This window comes from Lissotriton helveticus, chromosome 1_2, assembly GCF_964261635.1.
Source record: "Lissotriton helveticus chromosome 1_2, aLisHel1.1, whole genome shotgun sequence".
Lineage (NCBI taxonomy): Eukaryota > Metazoa > Chordata > Amphibia > Caudata > Salamandridae > Lissotriton > Lissotriton helveticus.
In genome coordinates, this window is record NC_136058.1 from 143,210,215 (window position 1) to 143,232,884 (window position 22,670).

At 45.7% G+C, this 22,670-nt stretch overlaps 1 protein-coding gene across 4 annotated transcripts in view; it reads left to right on the forward strand.

The window, feature by feature from the left end:
- The window catches only part of USP24 (ubiquitin specific peptidase 24), a 2,099,319-nt gene that overhangs the window by 255,936 nt on the left and 1,820,713 nt on the right, over positions 1–22,670 (forward strand). For all 4 annotated transcript variants that reach the window (XM_078670143.1, XM_078670156.1, XM_078670149.1 and 1 more), the window contains exon 11: positions 18,151–18,265. In XM_078670143.1, the coding sequence (XP_078526269.1) occupies positions 18,151–18,265 (115 nt within the window). The remainder of the gene's footprint in view (positions 1–18,150; positions 18,266–22,670) is intronic.

Sequence of the window (22,670 nt, forward strand, 5' to 3'; positions counted from 1 at the left end):
ACTCCGCAATGATAGTTGCAACCTGTTCCATTTAAAAGAGTCTATTGGGTGGCCATTCAGCAGGATTCTTAGGTGTTTGAGATTGCGACTTATCCACCTAAAATTGAGCCAATTGAATATTGTCTCTTCAGGAGACATATATATTCTAAAAAAATTGAGCAAGGTCAAGGATGTTGTCGGATCTTGAGGGTAAGCATGATGTAGTTTTCATATTTATAGTTCCTGTTATTTCCCCAGATAGGGTCTAGATTCCCTGTATAGTCTCTGTATGCCAACACAGACACTGAAGTCGACACCCGCATGGAAGTCCACATGGGCAACGAACACCACATGGATGGCAAAGATCCTCTTGGCGACAAAAGCTCCATCGACTGGAGACCATGACGCGACTCATATGCTATTCTCCAACGCTTGCACCAGAGGAGTTGGATCCTTTCCAAAAGAGTCAATTCTGTCAATGTTAGCACTTTATTCGGTTTTTGCATAAAACCATAAAAGTAATCTAAAATCAAACATTATTCAAGATAAAGTTCTAAAACCGTATATAATACAGGAAAGGGACATGATTAACAGATCAAAAAGTCTTATATATGCAATACTTAAAAATGTGTAAAAGTGTGTATACAATAAATCTTTAAAAGAAGAAGGGGAATAGGCACAGGATCCCTAACTGTACTGTATGTGCTACAACCCTACTTAATGGTACACAGTGCAATCACTTATGGGCCACATCAGTTAATCGCAGCAGGCTCCAAGCCTCACGGCTGATTTAAACAAAATGAAGAACATAGTGTTACCAGATAACATTTGTAAAAAAAATAAAAGCTGGTTGCATCTGCCTAAACTCCAATTTTTTTAAAAAGGGAATATTAAAATTTTTCGGGGAATCTCGTACTACTTCAAAACATTAAAGTGAGGCATGTCCTGTGGAGACTTACCATTGAACCCACATGGCTGTGCCAACAGGAGGTGAAAGAGATCGAAACGAAACCTGGTCAATAAAAAGCATTCATAAATACTAAGAGGCCCTAGGAGGTGTGGTTCAGTGGATTGCACAGTTTTCAAGATGACACATTTACAGAGACTAGTTTCCTCAACTCACAATCTTCCCTATCTGGTTTCCCCTGACTATAAAAGGTCTCCCTAACCCAGCCCAGATCTTTCTTAGTCACTGGATCTGGGTTCGAGAATAGATCACCTCTTCCCAGCCTGTCAATGCAACTCTTTGTGATTAAGCCCCTGGATGTGATGGGTGTGGTCAAGGACCATACAATCGTTTCAGAATCAGTTTACTTAAGGTTGATCATTGATTCAGCCAAAGCTTCAATCATAGTGTTAGGGGGCGAAGGGCCAACAAATTGGAATGATAGGATACCCCCAACTCTTCATGAATCGCCAAGTTTGGGGTTCCCTGGGGAACACATAGAAGACTTTTCAAGAAATTGTTCTCAGCCACCTGTAGTTCGTCCATGGCAACATAGTCCCATATTATGCTGACATTGGAAACTTTAGTAGTACATTTTGCCCGGTGTAACTGCAGGAGTGCCGCAATTGGTCTCCTGCCTAATCTAGAGGCAATAATGAAAATGGCTGTGTTAGCGCGCACCAGCCACTCCTCTTTCTCTGGTTTAAAGGCCTCCATTTCATCTCATCTTCTATCAGGACCCCAAGATAGGAAAAGACGTCTGCTTGGGGGACCATAGCAGATCCATCATCCAACCATAAACTGATAATGCTTCCTAGAGCGAGGTCCCACCTGCCTCACAAAGGATTTGGAATCATTTATTTATTGACAAGTCCAGGTTCTCCATGAATGAGAGAAAAGAGTTAAGCAGTGTTTGCAACCCTCTTGCGGTCCTTTCTCCAGTTTGTTGATGCACAAATTAAACAGGAGTGCGTCAAGGGTGCATCTTAGCCCCTTTTCTCTTTTTATAGAGAAGTGGCGGGAGACCTTGAGGTCTTGTGAATATTGAACCCTGCCTTTAGTTTCACTATGGAGGTCCTCCAAAAAATTAACAATATCACCATCCACCCCCATGGACAGCATGGGCTACCAAAGCTTAGCTCTGTTCATGCAATCAAACGCGGATGACCGATCCATAAAGGCCAAATAAATGTTTATTTGTTCAGGATCAAAAATAAGTTAAGGCACTGGGCTAGGGTTGACCGTCCTGGGCGAAAACCATACTGGACTTCGGTTAGAATGTCAATATCCTCTGCCCAGCTAGTCAACCTATCTAGAACAACACGCCACCAACTTGAACAATGATTCTAACAGAGAAATTGGTCTAAAACAATGGGTGCTATCTCGATTTCACTTTTTGACAACTGGAACCATGGTGGAGATGGCCCAAGAACCAGGAGGAGCCATTTTTACGGTGGTGTCAATAAAAGCTGTGAGGACAGATCCCCAAAGATTTTAATTGGATTCATAAAGATTCGGCAGAATACAGTCAGTGCCCGTAGCTTTGTTTTTTGACAGCCCCACCATACCTTTCCTAACCTCTTCTACTGTGAAAGCCAGGGCACATTTCCCTGCCACTAGTCCAGCAGATCTATTCATGTCGGGGGGACACTGAAACATAACCTCAAAATGGTGCACCCATTCCTCTTCTGTGATGTGAGCCCCCACCGCATTTCCTGCATCCTCATTTAAAAAAGGGCTTTTTATTATGCTCCCGAACATGAAGGTGCTCTTCAAGGTACTGGCATCAATTAACTCCCTCCATGTGTCCTCCTTCAGCGCTGCCCTGTGTCTGGCCAGTTCTGCTTTGTACTCCCTTCGACATGTTTTGAATAAAACAGTATCCCTTAGGCTCTTACCCAGCACTTCCTTTAATTTCCAGGCAGCACTGGAACAATCAGAGTCAAACCATCTAGGGACCAAAACAGGGACGCCACGCGGGGCACAGAGAAGGTCTGTTATTGTGGAGGAGATGACTTTAAAGGTTTTATAACATCGCCCGGGTCTGTTGACTGTGCTGTACACAATGTTAACTCATTATCACACAAGGTGGTTAATGATTCATAGAATAACTCTGGGGGGGGGTTTATCTTGGCCCATTTTAACCTTTATCCTTCATCCATTGTTTTCATTACCTCACTCTTCCCAACCTCCCCCCCCTCCCCCCCCCGTGGGGTACTTGAGGCCTGCTACTATGTACACATAGGGGTTGTGGTCACTGTATGCTGGTAAAACACGAGATCAGTTCAAGGAGAGGTGTTGATACAAGATTAAAATCAATAAATGAACCACCTCACCACCCAACAAAGGATGGGTTGAGGCCCGTACTACAAGATTCCATTGTACACATAGACGAGGATAAATCGAATTAATGTAATATGTCATTAAGGGAGTCACCTTGTGCTGTATGCTAAAAGTGACTCCCCTTCACACGTGGGCAGCCCAGATCGATCAGACTAGTGATCCTTGGGTCCCTGCATAGGTGGATGTTAAAATCCCCGGCAATCCTGAGGTTTTTGAAATCTGCTTTAAACTATTTCCTTAGAAAAGAGCCCAACAGAGATATGCTGGGGACAAGGCGTTGCTTATGAAAGTTCAAAAGCCCCAACTTACGAGCCCCGTTATACAGCAGCAACAATGGTAAACAGAGATACTTTGCACTCTATTGCTAGGGAGATATAGATCACAAGACTGTGGAAAAGTCAGCCCATAACGCACCTGATGCCCAGGCTGCTGGCGCAGGACGCCTCTTAGTTCCCATCTTGAACAATTACCAAATAAAGAGACGGGCGCTGGAAGCAGGAAAACAAGAACAGAGTTTTATTTCTCATGAGGAGAGCCTGTCATTTCGGACACTCGCATAGTGTCTTCAGGAGGTGCTCTAACAAGTTTCTCTGAGGCTTCGTCTTTTATACACATGTTTATGATGCACAAACATTCCTTATTGCAATAAAGACGCTTTGAAGTAGGAAAAAGCATGCTTGGAATCCCAGCTTCAGGCCTATTCCCATACCAGTCGCTCAGATGTCATCCTCCCCTCCTGAATGTAACAAGAGATTGTGATCTCTCAGCCGGACATTCCTACAGGACACGAGGGCAGGAGGAGATGATCAGATCAAAGGTTGGGCAGGCTATAAGATCGGGCACTTCGGTTGGTGTATCACGGTTTTGTTATGCTGGGCAGGAAAAGGGGGGGGGGGTACATCCACGAGGCTTGGTCTTAGGACTTGGGACCGGGTCGAAAGGCCAAGTGTAGCTGGGGGGGGTCGTCAGCTGAGGGGAAGGGTGTTCTTGGGAGGAAATGGGGGGTGTTGGTCAAGCAGGAGTGTTACTTCTAGGGCAGGGTCACGCAGAGGGAGAGGGTCTTATGGCCGATGCATGAGCAGTGCGCGCGGGGAGGGGTGTCGGGAACAAACGGGCAGAGAGGCCATGGTGCCTAAAATGGCTGTCGTGTACGTGTGTGCATGGGTCTATGCTGGCGGGATAACACAGTCAGTGTTTAGCGATATCCGTTCTGCTTACAACAAGGGGTACAGTGAACACAAATGAACGCCGCTTATGTGCATATACATTGCCATTTTCAACAGTCGGCGCTTTTTTACATAAGCTAGTTCATTTCTATACAGTCGATACGATTGGCTGAATGCGGTACATATGATTTTACATTTGTTGGGTTATTCATACAAGTCTAGAGATCGGCATAATACTTAGTCGGGGTCAATCAAGAAAAAGGTTCCGACACATTATAGAATCAGGTTCTGACTTTCTCTCCGGTGACATCAAAATACAGTAAAAAGTGCTCTGATACCTTCGGGTCTTGTCAGTGCTATAAGAGACTTTTGGAAAACTAAATACATGAGTGACCGATGAAACATTTTTGAAAGCAATACAAAATGGTTGAGGGAGGAATTCAGTTCGATACAAGCAATTAGTCAAGGGGTGGGTAGAAAGTTCAGGAAGGGGGGGGGTCTTCGTCACAGTGTCTTTTTAACAGCGAGCCATCACTGGTAGGCTCTGGTAGTCCGTCTTCTTTCGTTGGCGCTGTTGAGCACCGGCGGTGGAGCTATAGGCCCAGCTCGGATCATCCTTACGCGTTGCAGGGTGCGATCAGTCCTCTGCTGTTAGATCACAGTCCTGTTTCCTAACTGATCTTCTTAGGGGTGCCTCATGCTGGGCACCTGCGTGTCTTTCTTCTTCCGTGGCAAAACCTTATTCTGTCTAAATGCTGCTCTTCTTTTCTGAGTCAAAAGTTATGCGAAAAGGGTGATGTTGTTGAATAATCAAGGGAAGAGAGGGCGGAGTGGGATCAGATCCTTGAACACACCAAGGGACCAAAGGAGCAAAGGACGACGAGCAGGCAGGCCCATCAGTCGGGCTCAAAAGGGACGGGGACTTCAGGCACGAGTGGGTCAGCAAATCGAGGGCTTCAAGGCAGCCCTTCATTCCTTCATCTGCTGAGTTTGAGAGTGGTGCCTCGTCCTGCGTCTCGTTGCTCTGCGACTCCACCTTTGGTTGCGGTCACACGTGTTTCATGATCTGTGGCCAGGCTGTGCGTCACGTCCAGCTCCTCTCCTCCGGTGATTGTATCTTTGAATGGGTACAAAACAAGTTTTAGAAAAACTGGCAGGAGAAGACATTTATACATCTCAATTCCGTCCCCAATCCTAAGTAGGTGGGGGATAGGTTCATCAGTCAGTCAGAAGTCATCACTTATGGAGTATGTAGGAGGGCATTTCCACTGAATTCGTAAGCCTATTTGGCGTTCATTCGTGACGTACGTGGAGAGAAATCGGACTCCCATTGACAGTGTATTCTATCAAACTCGAAATCGAGTCCTTGGGTAGAGACTCGCCCTTTTTCTTTTTAACCCAAGTACTGACAATCTTACATTTCCCTTCGGGGTCGGCAAACTCTTGCAAGCAGGGGGGTTATCATCATGAGAGGGGGGCAGAGGTTAAACATGCTTTTCTTGGGGAGCGACGGTTAATCAAGGTCATCAATTACGCTTCGGGGATAGCTGATATGGAGCCGGGGTCAATCGGGAGAAGCGAGGACGCTTTGGACAGGGAGCTGGGGTCAATCGGGAGAAGCGAGGACGCTTTGGACAGGGAACTGGGGTCAATCGGGAGAAGCGAGGACGCTTTGGACATCCGCACTTAAGTGCAGAGGGGTGAGGCAATCTGGGCATTGGGGATTGCATTTCTAACTAACTGAAAAACAGAAGACCATTGACGTTATAGTCCCCCTATAAAAAGGCCAGATTAGGGGACATCAGTCGTCTTATCTGTCCTTTCTTTCATTACCAACTCGGGTTCTATCGTTTTGCAGAAAGGAGAGGTAGTAATATGGCAAGTTACAATCGTTTTAGTTCCTGTCAATTTTGCCGAACACCTTTGTGTTCGAAGAGACCCAATTAGGTTTGTGCCGGTGGGGCACAACGTTACCACACAAGGGAGGAGGGAACAGGGGGACCCTCAGAGAGAGAGAGAGAGACACAATAATGGGCCATTCAGTGCGCACCCAACACAGAACAGCAGGGGTCAAGTAATACGGAAACACAGGCAGAGGGACGACGTAGATCCATACATTACGTACACACAAACTCAGGCGGGGGAGACAGTACATGTATTATTTACAAAAATCCAAGACAAAACATAGAACAGTTATTGGCCAAAATGATCTCTTCCTGTATGCTGCGCATCCTTAGCATCCTAAGCTCTTTTTACCTTTTTCTTCTCTTTTATCGTCGGCTGCCTTCACTGGTGGCTTTGGTTGCATACACTTGTATGCCTTTGGCAATTGGTCAAGAACTAACCTGGTCGGGCTAATGCTCACGGTGGGCTGAGGCAACAGTGGGTGTCAGTTGGGAGAACAATAGGGCAGCTTTGAGTTTCATGTCTATGAGGGTGCGAAAAGGATGTAGTAGATTTTAAATACTGGCAACATTCCTAGTCCTCCAAGCGGAGGGTATTTGGGTAAACCTCACCTCGGAATATTCCTTAAACTTTCCCTATTTAGTTAAACGTAGGAATTTATTCATTAGTGCACGTCATTCTTGGTTGTATTATTCGGGGTGCCAAGCGAAGTCATATTTTGTAGTTTCCGCTTCAGGCTGTCCTCCCAAGCGCTAAGTTCAGGGAGAGAAATAGTCATTGCTCGCTCGTCGTGTGTAGGTACCATAATCAAACCCCTTTTTCCCATCTCTTTGTCCGCTAGATCACCATTTTCTTTTTCGTACTTTAATCGACGTTCCGATGTGACCTGCAGAAAGAGGGAAAAAGAAGGGGGGCGGGGGCAGCATTTTTAAAAACACATCAGCGCGCATAAACTCGAAAAGGCTTTTACTTACTACATACTCGGGCTATCTCCACTGGACGCAGTCCCTGCCAACTTGGCGTTTAAGCCCAGGTGGACCATTTGGTGTGGGAGAGATGATTATCGGAAGCCTGTGGATAGCATAGGTCGCCCAAGTGTGGTATTACGGATAGTGCGCAGGGGGGGGGGGTCAGAACAAAGGGCAGTCGGTGCAACGTGGGGGGCGAGCTCGTGCTCTCCTTTGAGGAAAAGTGATAACCTACAGTGGTACGGGGTCGTTTGTCGTTCGTACCAGGGGGGGTCAGGTGGCACTCCTTCGGGGCGACTTAGGGGCATTTTTAAAACAACTTTCCTGATACAGGTAGCATATAAAGTATAGGCTAAATACCAGGATCTTTAGTGGTTGCTTTAGGCTGTACAAAAATGCAAAACACATACAACAAAAACCTGGACCATTCATATTTGCAATATTTCTGCGTACTATACTTTTTAACCCTTAACTAATGGAGCTGAGCCATTTCACCTGTAATTTAGTTATATCGGAAATGGTCATTTATTCGAAACTTACCAATTTACGCGTGACAACTACGTTTGCTTTTTCCAAAAATCTTTAATAAAAATGTCGGTGCATAAATACGGGCCTACAACCCCGTGGGCCGGCCACGGAGCAGGCTGGAACTGTACATGTGGGGATACTTATTAATGGAAAACCTAATGGAGTCGGTGGTCGTTGATTTCATAATGAAAAGTGCGACAAGTACAATAAAATCATATCGAAACTTCAGTGTGAGCGAGTATCATAAGTGTTGAAATTCGAACTTTCAATAATCATGATGCGCCAAAACTTAACAACAATTCATTGTCCGAATGTTCAATCAGTACCCATCTCACGTCAATTCATTGACCGAACACATAATCAGTACCCATCCCATATCAATTCATTGTGTTTAAAAAAACTGCATACATATCATGACACCAAGGCTGAGCAATCTGGGTACAACAAGGAGTTGAAAGTTTCATTTGTACCAGCGCCATTTTGGGTGCAGCCAGGCAGATCAAGGCATAGTCAAAATCTCCACCAACTCGTGGTTGGCCCAGAGCCTCTTTCAGCAGTCCAAAAGTTCCGTTAAAGGGCAACAGAAAGGATCGGCGGTATGAACCATCAGTCAAAGGGGGAGGGAGGCAACAATTGTTTCCTACCGGGTCATACTGGGTTTTCACCGGAACTGATCCGAACTGTAGTCTGCAGGATTTTAGTCATTCGAACTGAGGCTGGCGCCAGCATGGGAGCGCCGACGTCTCGCGGCTACATTTTCATCGTTCCGCGGGCAATCATGGCAGTCATTCCCCATCGGGGACGTCTGCAGGGGTCGGGGCCCCCGTGGCTCCTATAGAATCTTCAAAGTCGAGGAGAACACTTCTGATTGTGGGACTCATTTCTTAATCAACAAGCAACCGGGCCATCTCTTCACGCCGGGCCCGCTCCTGCAGGGTCGACCGCCATTTTACGAGTGGACGAACCCTCGTCGGGTGAGTGGAGCGTTGGGGGTGCCGCTGGGGGCCTCCACCTGGGGAGGTGGGAGAGGCTCGTTCGCGCCGCCTATCCCTCCCAGCGCACCCCACGCCGTTTTTCTCGGCGTTAATATTCATGATGGCCGGACCAGGCGATGAGGGGGGGGGGGGTCGGAGGCATAGGCAAGACATCCCCCCCCCCGGTGGCCTGCAAGGCGCCGCTTCAGGGCCGAACAGGGAACTTCTACCAAGCCGTGGCTGGACCAGGAGATATGAGGGGGGGGGGTCGGTGGCATGAGCAAGACATCCCCCCCCGTGTTGTCGCAGCCATTATTGAAGAAAGAAGAGGGGACGCCCGGATCCCGTCGGCCTCGGCTCCTCTTCTGGCCCACTTTATGCGACGACCTCCCCGGCCGACGGCTGGCAGCAGGACCCGCCCTACACGTGCCGAAGATCTCGTCTTCCGGATGGGCGTAGCCGCGGACCTGTTGCACTTCGGGAGTTTCCAGAATGGGGGTAGGTATCTGCTGACTTGTATCTATCTCATGTTACCGTTATTGGGGCGTGGCAGGCGGTGGGACAGACATGTTTGGAGCAGTGAGGGGTGGCGAAGCCTGGTTGCCTCGTGGCCGTTGCGATGTCAAGCTTGGCTTCTCTCACCATTTTCATGTTTCTTATTACGGGCTTCTTTCTAACGTTTCTTATTTCTAGCGAAATCATGTGTTTTATTGTGAGCTATTTCTAACGTTTTCCTATTTGTAGCGAAATCAAAAACTCATCAGTGGCCTACTGATTTTGCTTTCTTATTTCTTTCTTCCCTTTTTTTCCTAGCGTGTTTCATGCTAAAGTTTCTGTTAACAGGATACGGTGATTGCTTCGTTATTGTTGCATATGTCCTTTTTATTAGGGGTGCCCTCTGGTCGAGCCAGATGACCTACCTCTAATAAATGGTCCGGGTGGAACTAGTTTACCAATCAGTGGGGAGTAGATAGGCCCGAGAGATTACAACGGGGGACAAAGGTCCACATTACCTACCCTTCACTACTTGCAAAGATTAGACACAATATTTCTATTCCACGTTATTTGCAAACAGAGAATACCTCAAAAGAACTATTCCTTGAACAATAAATGTCCAGACAATCAATCAATCAGTGGGGAGAAAAACAGGCATGACGGATTACAACGGGGACAAAAATCTGCATTACCTATCCTTCACTATCTGCAAAGGGGGCAGAATATTTCTATTCTTCCCTGTTTGTAGACAGGGAATATCTCAAAGAGCAATAATCGATAAAAATCGATAACAAACAATCAGTGGGGAGAAAGATAGGCATGACGGATTACAATGGGGGACAAACGTCTGCATTACCTATCCTTCACTATTTGCAAAGAGAGAGGAACGTTCCTATTCATCGCTGTTTGCAAATAGAGAATGTCTCAAAGAGAACCAATACTTCAAGTACAATCAATCAATCAATCAGATGGATAAAGCCATCCTACCAATCGGACGTAAAGACGTCCTACTTAACCTTACCCGGACCGGACCGTGTGGGCAATTCTTCGCCTTCCCTTTTCCAGCGCCCAATCGTTCTCTTTCTCCATGTTTTTACCGCAGCATTCCTGTGGGATTCCAGTGAGGACAGTAGGTTACTTGAGAGAGGTCCGTTCGGAATCGGTGAAGTTCATTCAATCGGCAGCTGGACGAGGGCCCTCTCAAGGCAGGTATACTCCAATCATTTAGATGTTCACCCCATCGTCTGGACCTCTCTTACCGGACCTTATGTCGCTGATGGGCCCCGCGTTGGGCGCCAATTGTGGAAAAGTCAGCCCATAACGCACCTGATGCCCAGGCTGCTGGCGCAGGACGCCTCTTAGTTCCCATCTTGAACAATTACCAAATAAAGAGACGGGCGCTGGAAGCAGGAAAAAAAGAACAGAGTTTTATTTCTCATGAGGAGAGCCTGTCATTTCGGACACTCGCATAGTGTCTTCAGGAGGTGCTCTAACAAGTTTCTCTGAGGCTTCGTCTTTTATACACATGTTTATGATGCACAAACATTCCTTATTGCAATAAAGACGCTTTGAAGTAGGAAAAAGCATGCTTGGAATCCCAGCTTCAGGCCTATTCCCATACCAGTCGCTCAGATGTCATCCTCCCCTCCTGAATGTAACAAGAGATTGTGATCTCTCAGCCGGACATTCCTACAGGACACGAGGGCAGGAGGGGATGATCAGATCAAAGGTTGGGCAGGCTATAAGATTGGGCACTTCGGTTGGTGTATCACGGTTTTGTTATGCTGGGCAGAAAAAGGGGGGGGGGTACATCCACGAGGCTTGGTCTTAGGACTTGGGACCGGGTCAAAAGGCCAAGTGTAGCTGGGGGGGGTCGTCAGCTGAGGGGAAGGGTGTTCTTGGGAGGAAATGGGGGGTGTGGGTCAAGCAGGAGTGTTACTTCTAGGGCAGGGTCACGCAGAGGGAGAGGGTCTTATGGCCGATGCATGAGCATTGCGCGCGGGGAGGGGTGCCGGGAACAAACGGGCAGAGAGGCCATGGTGCCTAAAATGGCTGTCGTGTACGTGTGTGCATGGGTCTATGCTGGCGGGATAACACAGTCAGTGTTTAGCGATATCCGTTCTGCTTACAACAAGGGGTACAGTGAACACAAATGAACGCCGCTTATGTGCATATACATTGCCATTTTCAACAAGACCACCCTTAAATCTTCCTGAACTCGAAGGAGTAGCCGGGACAAAGAAGGACTTATAACCCTCCAAGGGGAAGCTGTTTGTAATCGCCCATGTTTCCTGCTGACAGACTAAACGAAACGTTTTTATGAATAGAATCCATGAGGGTTCAAAAAACGTATTGGCCAGACCGGCAACATTCCATGAGATGAAGTTACTGTCCTTTCTGCCCATGATGCTATGGCCTTGCTGAAAATTTACCTGCTGGATATTTGATGACCCCATTTCAACTGGGACAGGACCAGCTCAGTCAATCACCGGCATCCAGGGTGCCCTAAGGTGCAAGCTTATTCGATAGCTCCCGGAGAGGCAGCGCGAACAACTGCCTGTCTTGTGGTGCCCAAAATCTATGGTTCGAGTTATTCCAGGGCACTGAAGTGTTTGTAAGCCATGTTGTTCCATTCGGAAGGCTCAGATTTATAAACTAATCTGAGAGGAAGGGCCATGATGGTCGGCTGAGAGCCAAGAAGGTACTTGTGGAAGAAGCTAGGATCCTTTCCAGGACATGTAGCCTGTTACAGTTGATGATGACAGTGTCCTTTGTAAGTCTTGTTGGACTTACCTACCCCGTTGACCCTGCGCACCATGTTGATGTATTTTTTCACCCTTCTGCCCAAAGCAGTGTTACGGGACAGCCAACGCATAACTTTATTCTTCATTTGAGAATAGTCTTCCTTGTCACCTTGAGAAAGATTTGGCACATTCCCCAAGACCACAACATATGGTGTTGATTCTGGTGGGAGATGTAAGTTAACTAGATTCTGATTGGCACTCCTCTCTCCACTGTTAGAAGTTCCCCGCGTTTAGATGTTCCCCGCGTAATGGTTCCTGGGGTTAGTTTGTTCTCAGGTAAGTGCCCTTCCCGCAGATCCTAAACTTGGGCCCAATTGGTTCTGCAAAGGGGCGGAGGCCGTAGATGCTGGGAGCAGTTATTGGTAGTCCCCATACAAGGCTGTAGCGGTGGTGTTGGCTGCCTCCTAGGTTTTCCAAGTGAATCAGCCGAATTAGGGCCCTCGGTTGCAGTATGGCGTACCGAGGTCCTCAGTTCGGTGTTGAAACCCCCCCCCCCCCCCCCCCCCCCCCGGGTGGAATACATTCTTTAAGGTCAGAAAGTCCCTTCTTTATAGAGGTTAGGCGTTGAAAGAGTGAATCAAATTTTAAGTCCAATATAGCCCATAGTGAGCCTTGAAGGGATTCTAGTGCAGTCACTATATCTGCCTTTTTGAGTCCTTGCTCGTTGGATGGCTTTTGGTACGCCCCCTCGGCCTTTTGTTCCCCCCCCCCCCCAGTCTCAGTCAAAAACACTTTCTTTTCATACTCCAGCCTAAACCGACCGTTGCTCCTCCACTTGTGCTTCCTTGCAGGGCTGGCTGCTTGCTTATCGGGGTTACCAATAATTTAATCCTGAGCCTGGGGTAATTTACCCCCGATGCGTGGGTAACTACTATAAAAGATGAAAGGGGGTATGTGTTGATCAGCCATGCAGCTAGCTGAGCCCTTTAATTCTTGTATTAAGGATCTGTTACATAGTCCTGGAGAAGTTCCAGGGATCGCAAGCATCCTAGGGGAACTTGATAGAAAATGGTTAACAGGGGAACGAGAGAGGTGCTGAGTCACCAGCTCTATCTACTTTTCAAGAACTCCAGCCGCCCTCTGTAGGAAGGAGTCCATAGTGACTACTGTGCCTGTAACTGCCTTCACGGGCAGCGTAGCCACCTTACGGTTTCCCCATAGCAACCCCAGACCGAGGCTCTCCAACTATGGGCTGATAATGTGCGTGCTAGAAACTGGTGCACGAAAATCCAACAGGGACTACTGGCATGATAGCATGCAATGTAACTGGATTTGCAAGCCCGGCGCACCGTACGATCAATTCAAACCAACAGGAAAAAAGTCACCTGTTTACTGTAACAAGTGGCAGATAATTACTTGAGATATAGCACAGGGTTACACCGCCCTTCCCTACCCTACCTGCTGCTCGAGCACCGTGCTGAACTAGCCAATCTGATTTCACAGACCACTGCGATCTTCCTCGAGACGCTGTGAAGTCAAACTGTTTAGTAGATGTTGCAAGGTGTTGAAGGAGAGGGACCAAAAGGGTAGGCCCAGTCCAGCCTCCTCCTCCAGTCTCTGACGGGTGCCGACAGGCCCGCCCTGTAGAACGTCTGCTGTGCTTAGCGTGTGCAGTGCGGGTGAATCCGCCTCTCCTGCTTACCCTTCTGCGACAACGAGTAAGTACCCTTTCCAGGACAACAGACAGCAAACAGCAAAACCGGGCAACAGCGTTTTGATTTTCACTCTTCATCCACCCCACACTGGAAGAATCTTCACCAAGCTGCCACTGGAGCTGCAAGAGATTCTTCTAAGGAAGAGGAAGTTAGCTTTTGGGGAGCAAATTGTCTTGAAACCACCACTTCCTCCAAACCACAGGTTCACTTTCCCCCTCTCTGCATGATCTCCTTCCTCGCTACCACCATATATTGCAGCTCCTTCAGCTTCACCGGAGGGGGTCACAGAGGTAGCCTGATTTATCCAGCTCATTGCTGTGGTGCCCCCTGTCATCCTGAGCCAAATATGAGCTGTGGAACTAATATGGTGTCATCCCTCAGGAAATAGACTCAAATCTGTCCCTGGGAAAACCTTCTTACCCTAAATGACAGCCGCCCTGGCGCAGCGGCCAGGGCAGCTTACTCCGGAATACGTGGGCTCATGGCTTGATGCCTCATTGATGGAAGTCTTGAAGTGTAACTATCCGAAAGCAGCCTGATGTATAGCCCCAGGAATGTATGTAATATGCAATTGAATAAGATGGTAGTTTTCTTTTATTCAAACATATGTGAATGTCTTTGCTTTGTGTTTCTTCCAGCAGAGAGTTTTTGTGAACAGTTTGTTGTCTTTTATGAGATTATCGTCATCATAATCTTTATTCGATTTTAAAGATAAAATCATAAGTCAAATCATTTAAATTAGTTCACGAATTGTCATCCACATGCTCATACTTATTTTAATACCCCCATGAGAAAACGTACAAGAAAGAAGCAAACTGTGGGGGAATTTAGCAGCTCTAAGTACAATATAGCATGCCTAACTTAAGTAAATTTAAATGTTTTAAAATTGGGCGTAAATACTTGTGTCTCAAATTATTATATTTTGGGCAGATCATAACAACATGCAATGTTTTGTTAATCAAAGTATTGTCACAGTTACAGAGGGGCAAGTCAGTTTATAAAACTGCCATAATTACAAGAAACTTGTTGAGGAAATACGTTCAACCCAAAATAAATCAACAGGCCTGCGTTGCTGACGTGTCATGTTAAATTGGGTTCTATGTTGCTGACCATTTTCACTAGGATTGCATGTCGCATCGAGTGTTTCATTAATGTGGAATCCTCACTGTCTGCTGACAACTTGTTCCTGAGGGCGGTTTCAACCCATTTGTCATCAGCTAGGTGATACTAGAAGGATTGTCATACAAAAGTCCTCATATTATCCGCAACATAGGCTAACCACGGGATCAGGGACAATTTATCCAATTTTAAGAAATCCTGCAGGATTAATCTACTAAAATCAAGTTCCTCTTTTAACCAGATAGAAAGCCCTAGTTTTACAGGCCGGAGACGGAGCTGGTTAATGATGTAATCTAAGGCCAGTTCTTCATGGACAATTTCATGAGGTACACTTTGTGGAACTCCCAGAGGGCCCCTTAAGGATTAATTTTCTACCACTTGGAGTGAGGCGACCCAATCGTATCCCCATATTCCACAGCCTTAGCTCACTAATGGGATGCACTTGGCCTTGTAGATTTCCAGAGCCGATTTTATAGGAGTACGCCTGAGCCGGCGAAAAATAATCTACTATACTAAATATCGGTCTATTGAAAGACAAAACATTATTGGTTATATGTGAATACCAATTATGCCCCGAGTCCAATTGAACTCTAACATTAGGCTATTAGCGACATCACCTTGGCGAGAGAGTTTAAAATGGGCCTTTTTATCAGATGGATGCTCAGAATCAGGATCTGTATACATTATACAAGAGTAACAGGGATGCAAGTTAAAATAGCCGGCTACCAAAATTACTGTAAATGGGGTTTCTGACAAATAAAAATCATAAATAAATGCTTTAAGACTGACAACAGCATCTGACTCGTTATTCAATGTAACTGCGTTATAAAAATTAATAAGAAGCTCTACACTTATTAGGAAATGATAACCCAAAATGGTCTTTAAGTTAGACTTCAGGACCTCTACTTTACAGTTATGATCTGATTTTACTAAGGTTGTAAGGCCATTGCTAGCACGTCCACTGGCAGAATAGGTTGCTGAAACTGAATACGAGGAGAAACCATCTAAATGTAAACGGCTCTCTACATCCCACGTTTCCTGTAGACAGATGAAGTCAAAGTTCTTCAGCAGGCTTAGCCATCCAGCATCTGAAAGCTTGCTTGCTATGTTTCAAATGAGAACCCCAATGGTATCTTGACTAGAAGTCTCAGGTACTGGGTTTGAAATGTCAGCACTAAGGATTGGGCCCAGTCTATCAGGGTCCCACAGCTCACTCAGGGGTAAAAAACGGTTGCTAAGTTGAAGAGTGGTGGTATCAGTAAAAACAGGATGATTGGTTGGCTCGCAGCGTGATTTTTTTCTGGATTAGGTGGCAGCTTCTTCTGACTGGAACTTCAGGGTTAGGTGGCGGTAGAAAAAGCCCAAAGGAAGAAAAGAGATACGGTCCATTGATGCACCTTTATCCCCCAGTGATCAGAAAATTGAGCCAGCTCATGAGGATTATTAAAGTTCACTATTATACAGTCACCCGGCGATGTTTTAGGAGGCTGACCTATCCAGGCCACCTTTCGAACCGTTATGATTTCTTCAGCCAACATCTGAGTAGGAGGCTGGTAAGCATTCACCTTGGTTGCCAATCCGTGGACTACTTTATTCTTTAGTTGGGTGTCATTTTCCTGTGCATCCTTCCTCAGGGGAGGTACATCCGCCAATACAATGATATACGGAGTAACCGCCGGAGGTAATTGAATGGTGATATTAGAGGGATGGTCCACCAAAGGGGCATATTGGAGTATACTAAAAGCAGTCAATACTGAGATTGGACAATTCCTTTGAGTAAACAATTGGTCTGGAACCGAAGCTGGCCGGCGGGATTGTCCTCGGCTGTTCGGGAGGGAGCAGTTGGGAAATGAATACAGGCACTTGAGAACAAATGTAATGAGGCAGTAGATAGAGCCTGAGCCTGGCAGGATGCTTCATCTCCCAAGTTGCCAGCAACATCACTTAAAGGGATTCTGGGACCTATGTTCGGCATGGTTCTAGAGGAGTCATTGGGCCGACTGCTAATGCTTGAGTGTAGGTTATTCACAGACCCTTTTAAAGATCATACTATTTGCTCCAGTACAGTTATCCGAGTATCAAAGGCATTTAAAGCTGCAAAGATTTTGGTTTCCAGATTTTTTAAAAGTGCCACAAGGGAGTCCTTGTTTGTATCCTGCCCAGGAGCTGTGACTATGTCAGATGCAGATATAGCAGGAATCTTCTAAAGCCAGTTGTAGCCTTCCTAGTTGGTTTGGCAGGATGAGGCTGTCCCAAGATAGGTGTTTTGCTTCATGCACCCATGTTATGAAAGTTGTCAGAATATTTCAATATAGCATCACTGTCAGTGGTCTGTGCAGCCTGGGTGCTGGGGAGGCCAGTCAAAGAAGCTTGAATGGTGGAGGGAGGCATGGGGGATGCCCTAATAATAATAATAATAATAATAATAATAACAATAACAGGATTAGCGCCCCCCCCCCCCGCTTTGAACATCTATATCTTGTATCACAAGATGCTGATTGGCCGCCAGCTCTAGTTCTGCTCTAGTAATCTCATCCGCGAGCACCCTCACGGTTTGATTTAAAAAAGATATGTTTCACACAGATACCCAACCTTGTTGTTATACTGCATAATTGCTCGCTTTAGGACCACTCTAAACTGGGTAGAAATTAAAAAAGAAATATTTAACTCAGTTACATAGTGAATTTATAGGTAAGAAATGGATACCCGTCCTCAAAAAATGGCTTTCTCAAGATGATGAAATTGACAGATCATGTAATTTGTGCAAACTGCATTTGCCTCATCTAACCAGTAACCCTCTGTAATGAGAATGTAATTCCTATAATCCAACTGCTGCTGGCATGATTCAGTAAATATTTTCCTGCACTGTAGGCCTGAGTGAAATACTGCAATTTTAGGAAGTATGTTAAAAATGTTATGAAATAGGTTATGAAGTAAAGTGTTAGTAGTGATTTGACAATGACTAATAAAATGCCTATTGTGTTGAAGTTAAAAATAGTTTTTTCTACTTTGTTGATAATCATGAATAGTTTTGCTTGGTATATCTGTGTAATGTATGGATTTACCAATTTGCCTCGGGTGCATGTATTTTTATGTCTTTTACATCATAAAATGTTTTTAACGTTTAGTAAAAAAGCATATGCTTGGCTGCATGTTGGCAATAGAAGGGACATATTGTACTGTAAAATTAATAGGACCAGCTTGTCTGCTTTGATTTAATGAAGGTGAATATTGTAAAATATTGAAAAAATGTAATGTTTTTTATTAGGTTACTAAATTAATAGAAGACAGCACTTTATCGAAGTCTGTGAAGAATGCAATTGATACAGACCGATTATTAGACTGGCTTGTAGAAAATTCTGTTCTGTCGATCGCTTTAGAAGGTGAGTCATTTGCTCTACATTTATGTGGCTTCCGCTTTAATTTCATACTTGTTTATTTGCAAGCATGTTATTTCATCCTACCCACCTTTATTTCCCCTCATTGTTTTGGTTTTGCTTCTGGTTTTACTCTTATTTCTGTTTCATCCGATGGATCGCTCTCCCTGCAGATTCGTCATGTTTTGAATATCGCTTCACACCAGATTGGATGCAGAAAATGTGTTTGATATATACTTTTTCCTGCAGATTCTTCACTGTAGAAGTTTTTCCCAAGTGCTCATATAGATCCGGAGCCTTTTCTTCAGCAGTGATCCCACGGAACCGTTGGGTGGCTTTGTGAAGCTCCATGTTGGCTTTTTACTACCCTGGAAATGATGGAGCGGAGCCACATACAAGCATTATTCCACACCTTCCAATGCCGGTCTGGAGTGACACTCCAAATTTTGTTGGCCTGCGTCAACTTCTGAAAGTGAATTTCAGCGTTAGGGGATGATATCCACACACAGAACTATAAGTTTCACATCATGCAGTGACTGCAGAAAACAGATGCTGGTCACAGATGCGCACAAGGTGTCTCATGTATGGGCTCCAGCCATGACTCTTAAGTCTTGTCGTAAATGTGCCCTTATGCACCCGCAGGTGGTGCAGTCCCGTGAAGAAAGCTGTTTGTCATTAAACACAAGATAAAGTTGCAACCTTTATCCAAGTTCCGCTCCAAGTTGTGGGTATGGGCTCAGTCCCTCTCCCGAAACTATTCTGTCAGTCAAATTTGTGCTTAAATTCCTCTGATAAGTCCAAATCGAAGTCCAAATGTAAACAAAAAAAAGTGGAGGAGGACTCCACCCCATCTTATCTCTCTGAACGTAAAGAGAAGGCGCAAGAGTGCCATGATGTGAGGTGTTAACCTTTGCAATCTTCAGTCCCAGAGCCAATTCTTCAACTGATCAATGTTTCATAAGTTTCTTGGGCCATCGGCTCCTCCGCAGCAGATTGAAGCCTTCAAGGACGCAATGCTGCAGATGTTTGGTGCACTTCCAGTTCACTCTGACATGACGTTAGGCCGTTTGGGTTTCCACTGGCAGATTCATCCTGTGCTGGTCTCTTACACATTGACAGTAAAAAAGCCAGCTGCAGAGGCTGAGTATCCAGTTCGGATACCAATGCAAGACAAAGACTTACAGCTTGGTCTTATGAAATCCCAACAGGTTGCCATGGATCCTGATTGTCAATCGGTACTTTTAACAGAGTGTACATGGCAGCAGAGGCTCAATTATCTTTTTGTCTCTGATTCAGGAGGGATAAACCCCGTATTGTGGAGATGATGGTGATGTGGATGACTTCCTCCCACTTTACTACACAGATGATACCTTGTACGTGGATTTGGAAACCACTAGTAGGCTTAACACTTCCTCTGAGGCTGAGCTTACCTTCCCACTTGTGCCACTAAGAAAAGGAAAGTGCCTCCTCTGCAGTGGTAGTCTGAAGGGCATCTGAGGAACAGGATTTATAACTGTCATTATTCAAGACCACAACAAACTTTCTGACAGTAATTTCACAACCTGAACAGTACATGTACTGAGAGACTCAAACACACACTGGCACATACACTGACAAACCCAGGCACACACCTATGCATACACTGACCCACACAGACACACACCAATATACTCAGTGACTCATATACACACACTTCTTCATGGACGTAAACACCTAGGCATACACTTAACTATACATTAACAAACCCACGCACACAGTAATACATAGATTCACACTAACACATACATTCACACTAACACATACATTCACACTAACACATACTTTTAGTTCTGAACCCTTGCTCCCTTTTAACAAGGCCCTCACCGATACCTTGATGGACACTTGGTTAAAGCCCTATCTTGTAAATACTGTTCCGGCCCTACGCTGAAACCTCAGGACTCTCTGACTTCAAGACCCTGCTCGCAATGTCGACTTATACGGACAAACCTGAAAATTAAAGATACTCCCCTCAACACAACTACTACTTCCCAGGCCAACTCAAAACCAACAACCACTGTTTTAACCCCTGCAAAGTTAGGTTTCAAGTGCTTCAAAGAGACGCTTGACAATGCTAAGTAATTGATAAAAAAAAACGCTCTGGCTTACTCAGAATTTTTAGAGTCGCAAGAACTGGACCTTGCATTTGTTACAGAGACATGGGCAGATGCCGGATCTGACCCAGACCTCATCATGGCCGCGCCCCCGGGTTTTGCCATCTCCAGATTAGATCGTTCTCTAAAAAGGGGAGGAGGGTTAGCAATTATTGCTTAGGAACATCTGCAAGTCTTCTTTAAGCCCCTGCGAGCTGTACCGAACTGTGAAGCGCTGGTTTTTAAAATTGCCCTGACCAGCCAATATTCCTTTAATGGGGTACTACTATATAGACCGCCAGGTCCTAATGCAGCCCTTTAGGTCTCGCCTGAGCAGCGTGCATGCGCATCTCTAGGAGGGCCTTTAGCCATCAGTCTTCACTTTTCAAGCACTGCACTTGTGGCGGCATCCACCTTGAGGAAGCGAGCAGCGGCTCGCCACAAGCACGAGTGAAGTGCTTGATGTGCTTGAAAAGTCAAGACTGCTCTCCCAAGGGCGCATGCACCACTCGCGGGTGCACCCCCTCCTCCTCTCTCTCCCCCCTGATGTCCTTACCACTGCAGCCTGCGCACGTCTCCCCTACCATTCTGGTATCCTCCTCTTTCACCCATTGCTTTTTAGGTCTCACCTTTTTTTTTTAACGTTTTACTTTCTGCGCGAGGCGCGCATGCTTGTTTCCCTTTTAAACCACGCATGGTTAGCTGCTGAAGGTGCCTCCTTTAAGTTTTTTCGTGGTTTCTTGGCGTTGCAGCAATTAGACAGAAGAGGGCATTGGGCGATGTTGGTTTCTCTTACTTATTAATGACTCACCGCTCTGTTCTGGGACGTGTCCTGCAGTGTCACATTGTAATGCAATAATGTTTTGGGAAAACCAATGTGTCAGAAGTACAAGACTGTTTTAAAAACTGGAGGGGTGTGATGACTAGTCAAGTTTTGCAAACACTGCAATGTTATGGTGTAGAGATTTGTGCTTATGAAGCACTCTCCGGATATATGATAAATGGCTCAGATGTTTGGAACACACCTATTTTTGTGTAGTGAGAGGTAGTACGATGCCTAGATTGAGGTCAAGGGGTGGTCTGCAGTGGTATAAGGCACAGATCATGTTTGTGGGCATTGCACAATGTCCTAAAGGACGGTTCTGCTTTTGAGAACAGTGCAGGGTTATGATGCACAGCACTGTTTAAGAACTACTAAAATGCCAAGGAAGCATCACTGAGGCTACACTCCGCGTCCACCACCAGGCCCAATGTACTTTTGGATGCTTGGAAAGGTAAGGACTGGGCTCTGCATGCAATGGCCAAATCTGCAACTGCTTCCGAGCTCCTCATCCACTGTGTATGCTTACAAGAATGCACAGTAGTCAGCCTCGCAATGTGCCAAGTTCTGCTGGCAGATGTAAATGTCCCATCCCTGTCCACCAACTGCATTTTAGGCTGCTACTTAACAAGAGCCTGGGGCAACCACCATGCTGTGCAATCCTTCTCCCATTTAATGGCACCCCTGAAGCCAGACATGAGTGCCAGGTCCCATTAGCTACAAGGCAGATATTTTATCGCTTTGCTTTTGAACACTACATCTTACTGCTCAGTGCCGCCTCCAGCAACCATTGTGCTGTGCGGCTCTTATGCCAGGTATTCCACTTCTTATCGAAAGCTTTAGCCTCAGGAACTGTTGTGCCCATGACTTGAAGACTCTTCAGGAGCCAGGCCTCTCAGGCCCGATTCAACTGAATACGCCTGACTATTCCAGGAAGTTACCAGAGGACACTTCTCACTACCTACACCCTACCTCAGTGGACGTGTTATTGCATAGTGAGCGGCATCATTTCATATACTTGTTCTGGAACTATTGAAAACTTGCTGAAATGTGGAAGACTACACTGACAGACTTGATGTTCTTTTTTCATATATAGTCTGTCTTACCTCTCTGCAGACTCTGCTACACTAAAGTTAGGTTCGTCGTTCAGGCTAACCTTTAAAATGTACAGCTCAGAGGCCTAAGAGCTACACCCTCATATTTATCTGTTGTAGCACAGAAACAGATCTCTCTTTTCAAATACTTAAGTTCTTGCCTTAATAAGTAATGTCTGCATTGAAGTAGACAGGGAAAACAAGCATTGGCATAGCCAATAGGTCTCGCCTTTGGGACCTTATAAGTGTTTAGTTATCCAGCACAATATCCTTGGTGCAACAACATCAAGTGTTGCCTGGCTAAACACTTATAAGGTCCCAAAGGCGAGACCTATTGGCTATACCAATGCTTGTTTAAACCATGTAAA